Raw genomic sequence first — 4,411 nt, forward strand, 5'->3', positions numbered from 1 at the left:
ATGAAGTCCCCTTTATTAAGGAGCGCTTTACCCCCATTATGGGACTTCTCGATGAGAATTCGAATTTAATCGGGCTCCAATACGGGTACCGAATTTCGGGTGGGAACGAAAAAAAATGATCTGTTGAATAAATAGCAAACAACATATATAATTTAAAATAGGTGATGGATCGTAACTCTTTGTGAAGATGTTTTCTAATTAATTTACATTGTTGTTTATTTTCTTCAGCGGGCTATTGTTACAACTGAAGATAATCCAAATAACAAGTTTGGAGGAGCTTCGATGATAGGTGCTATATACAATCCTAGCAGCGTAGGTCAACAACATAGTGCATGTCGCTTGAAATTTATTAAAGGAAAAAATATCATACAAACGGGTTGGAGAGTAAGTCAAATTAACTACTTTATGTGAATTTATAATTTCACCTTTTCCTGTCAACATGCATAAATATATCTTTATTTCCTTTTTTCCTTAGGTTGATCCTACTTTATATGGCGATAACAGGACAAGGATATTCATACATTTCGACGTAAGTCTCCAATTAGTAATATTTATTAATTAACTATATATTTTATTTTATAAGTTGTTAGTCCCGCAAATTAAATATAATATGTTTCATATTTTCAGGATGGTACAAATTCCTGTTTCGATTTGTTATGTCCGAGCTTTGTACTTATAACCACACGACTGTCTTTTGGTCAACCATTTCCTCACATTTCACAAATTAATGGGAAACATTTTGACTGGGGATTTCGCATAAATTGGGTAACTTTTCTGCCTCTATTATATATAATTTCATACTATATTGCTTGATCCTTCCAATATGTTGTTATAAAATTATCAAAACTTCCGAGTATGAATAATTTTTTAAGAATTCGATACGCTCGACCGTACTTTTGAAGGATTTGAGCAACATAGATTTCAGCAAAAGCATTAGTATTATCTTTATTTGTTAACCATATATTTTCTCTATTGAAAAAATGTAAGACATAAAGAAGGGGAATTGGTGGCTTTTCCTTGAAGAGACTCGTAACAATTATGTACCAATTGGTTTTTGGCCTCGTGAGGTGTTTGATGACTTTGACTATTTTGCAACAAGAGTTGAATGGGGCGGAGTCGTATATAGTCCACCAGGAATACTTGAACCACCTATGGGTTCAAGGCTTTATGCTTTTATAAGAAACGCTAAAGTTATCGCATATTGCAGAAATATGACAGCTTTAAATGATAAGGGTGAATATATAAATTTAGGTGAGCTGCCAACATTTACAACCAATCCTATGTTGTACAATGCAATAGATGTTCCAGATAATGGGATTCGTTATAACCATACTATCTTTTATGGTGGAGCTGGTGAGATATAATAAGGTCTAAATTAATTTAGTTCAATTCCGTTGTAATTTGTTTAATTTCTCTAAGTAATTCAAGAAATGCTACATCTTATCTTTATTTTCTATTTTCTTTTTGTGACAAGTTCTAAGCTATATATTTTTGTAAATGATACCACCCATTTTCTTTCTTTCCTTTTTAATATAACTGTTGTTTAGGCTTGCAGTACTATGCAATCTTATCCTTATGAGTGATCACAATGATACAAATAAGATATTTACAAACGTACTAAATTTAAATGATTTAATTTAGGTTACTCGTTCCAACCGTAGAATCGGCCACAATACGTGCATTAGGATAGGTTACCTTCATCACCACCTCCTTAGAGTGCGGTCTTTCCCGGACCCTGCATGAACGCGGAATACTTTATGAACCGGGCTATCTTTTTTGTACTAAATTTAAATAATTCCATGTAAGCCACATAAATAGGACTATCATGTGTAAATTTTAATTTTATGTACCTAACCTCATTCCTTTACCTCTTTTTCATAAACTGATTTTTTTTTTTTTTTGGAAAACTCCACTCCAAAGATGAATCAAACCTAGAGAATGATCTCTAAGATAAAGTTGTAATTAATAAAATCATGAAATATATTTACGCAATCATAAAAACCAGAGAAATTGTATTTGACTTAGTGAAGTGACTTGAAAACGTTGATAAAAATATTTGAATGCGTTAGAATTTGTTAGATAGACATAAATGGCGACCTGCTTTTACACCTTTTTTTAAAAAAAAAAATTCCAGCATTTCGACTTAAAAATTTCTAGTGATGGATTTATTTTTTCCTAATACTTAACGAGCCTTTTTCAAAATATTTTGCTATTTTCTTTTTCCTCTTTTTGAATTTCAGTAGTATGGACAGAGTTAATACTGAAAGATTCACTCGATCACAAACTAAATCTAGCATCCCAACATAACATCTCTTATAATATTACCTTACTTTTGCACAGAGTGAAAACTCAACTAATTCAGGCAAAAAAAAAACTAAATAAGACAACAATTTAAGGTTAATATTTGTTTCAAACTCTTAAAAACAAAAGAAGAGAACCATTCAAGATCAATTAAATTATAAATAGTCATCGATGAGTTTCTAAAATAGGCTTTATGAACTTTGCTTTTCTAGAGGTCAATCAATATCCACTAAATTAAGAAAAATATCTATTGAAAGTTAGGAGAATTAGGAAATAGAAATAGGACTCAATTGTAATTAATAGGAGTTAGGGGGTCACTTATTATTTTAGCTCTTTTCTATTGGTTGTTAGTTGTATATAACTACTTCAGTTATACAGAAAATATAGTTGGAAATTCTCAAACTCTCTCTCGTCTTCTTCACGCATTGTGTGCTCTAATGGAGTTTCTAACATGGTATCCGAGCAGGGAGATTAATCCGTGAGTTTGTGGAATTTATCCAACCGACTAACACCTTGAGCACATTCATCTTCTTCTTTCACTTCTGAATCAATTTCTAGAACTTCAAATTTTTGCATGAACGTCAATGGCACCAGAAATAGTAGCAGAAACACCGGCGGCGAAAATCGATCACACTCATCCTCTCTTCTTTCAACCTTCAGACATACCTGGATTGGTTCTAATCCCAATTCAGCTCAAAGGATTGGAGAATTATGGGTTATGGAGCAGATCGATGCGCCTTGCTCTCAAGGCCAAGCGGAAGCTAAGGTTTGTAACAGGAGCGTGTGTAAAGGAGGCATTCGAGAAGAATCTCCATGAGGAGTGGGAGACTTGCAATGCGATAGTACACAGCTGGATTATGAACTCTGCTTCGACAGATCTGCTTAGTGGAATCATCTATGCATCGGATGCTCATGCAGTTTGGGAAGATCTACAGGAGCGATTTGATAAAGTGAATCGAGTTCGAGTTTTTCAATTACACAGATCGATCTCGAGACTTTCTCAAGGAGCTGATTCTGTGGATGTATATTTCACAAAATTGAAGGAACTATGGGCAGAGTATGATGTTTTAGTGCCATATCCGGACTGTGGTTGCCCAAAATCCAAAGAGCGCATGGCTCTTTTACAGCAACAAAGATTTATGCAGTTTCTAGATGGATTAAATGATACATATGACCAAGCTCGTAGGCAGATTTTGATAAAAACAACTGAACCCACACTTAATCAGGCATATGCACTCATAACACAAGATGAAAGTCAACAATGTACAGGAGGAGGAATTCTAGGTCACAAATCTGATCCCTTAGCCTTACAAGCTGGTAGAGGTCAAGGATTTCATGGAAGGAAATAATTTATGCAATGTGAGCACTGTCATATGAGAGGGCACACAAAAGAGAACTGTTATAAAATAGTAGGGTACCCTGAAGACTTCAGAAGGAGGAAGACATTTCCTTCTAAAGGGGTTCTAACAACTGCAAATCATGTGGAAGGTGTTGTGAATCATGGTGAAGGAAATGTGGCTCAGAGTTCACAAGGATCATCAGGCACATCACAAACTAGAGGTGGAGATCATTTTTTTACAGAAGCACAATATCAACAGATTCTAGGTCTACTGAGAGATTCACTACTTGATGGCATGAAGGCACAAGATTAGAGAACAGCTGCAAACCAGGCAACAGCTGCAGGTATACCTACTGTACTATCCTCTAGTGTGCATATCTCAAACAAAAGAAATGAAGATTGGATTGTAGACTCAGGAGCAATACATCATATTTCATCCACCTTAGATCTAATGAATGACAGAAGAATAGATGACAGCTTACAAGATAAGGTGACATTGCCAAATGGTGTCACTACAAAAATTGAACATGTGGGGAGTTCTTTTTTGTCAAAAGTTGATAAGCTAGAGAATGTACTACATGTCCCTGATTTTAAGTTTAATCTAATGTCAGTGTCCAAACTGACTAAAGATCTAAAGTGTGCTGCCACATTTTTGCCCACACTATGTGTCTTTCAGGAGCTTTACAATGGCAAGGTGAAGGCGATTGGTAAAGAGAATGAAGGTTTATACATACTGAAAGGAAGAGGAGTCAGATTTTTGGCATCAAATGT

General features: G+C 34.8%; 1 protein-coding gene across 1 annotated transcript; it reads left to right on the plus strand.

Moving 5' to 3' along the window:
- Nucleotides 1-2,885: 2,885 nt before the first annotated feature.
- Nucleotides 2,886-3,650, plus strand: LOC138881476 (uncharacterized). Its single transcript, XM_070161706.1, has one exon. It carries the CDS (start codon nt 2,886-2,888, stop codon nt 3,648-3,650), a length of 765 nt encoding a protein of 254 aa, XP_070017807.1.
- The last annotated feature ends 761 nt before the right edge of the window (nt 3,651-4,411 follow it).

This window comes from Nicotiana sylvestris, chromosome 1 (genome assembly GCF_000393655.2).
Source record: "Nicotiana sylvestris chromosome 1, ASM39365v2, whole genome shotgun sequence".
In the NCBI taxonomy this organism is placed as follows: domain Eukaryota; kingdom Viridiplantae; phylum Streptophyta; class Magnoliopsida; order Solanales; family Solanaceae; genus Nicotiana; species Nicotiana sylvestris.

Coding starts and splice junctions, on each gene's coding strand:
- LOC138881476 (XM_070161706.1), top strand. CDS start 2,886: ATGGCACCAGAAATAGTAGCAGAAACACCGGCGGCGAAAATCGATCAC.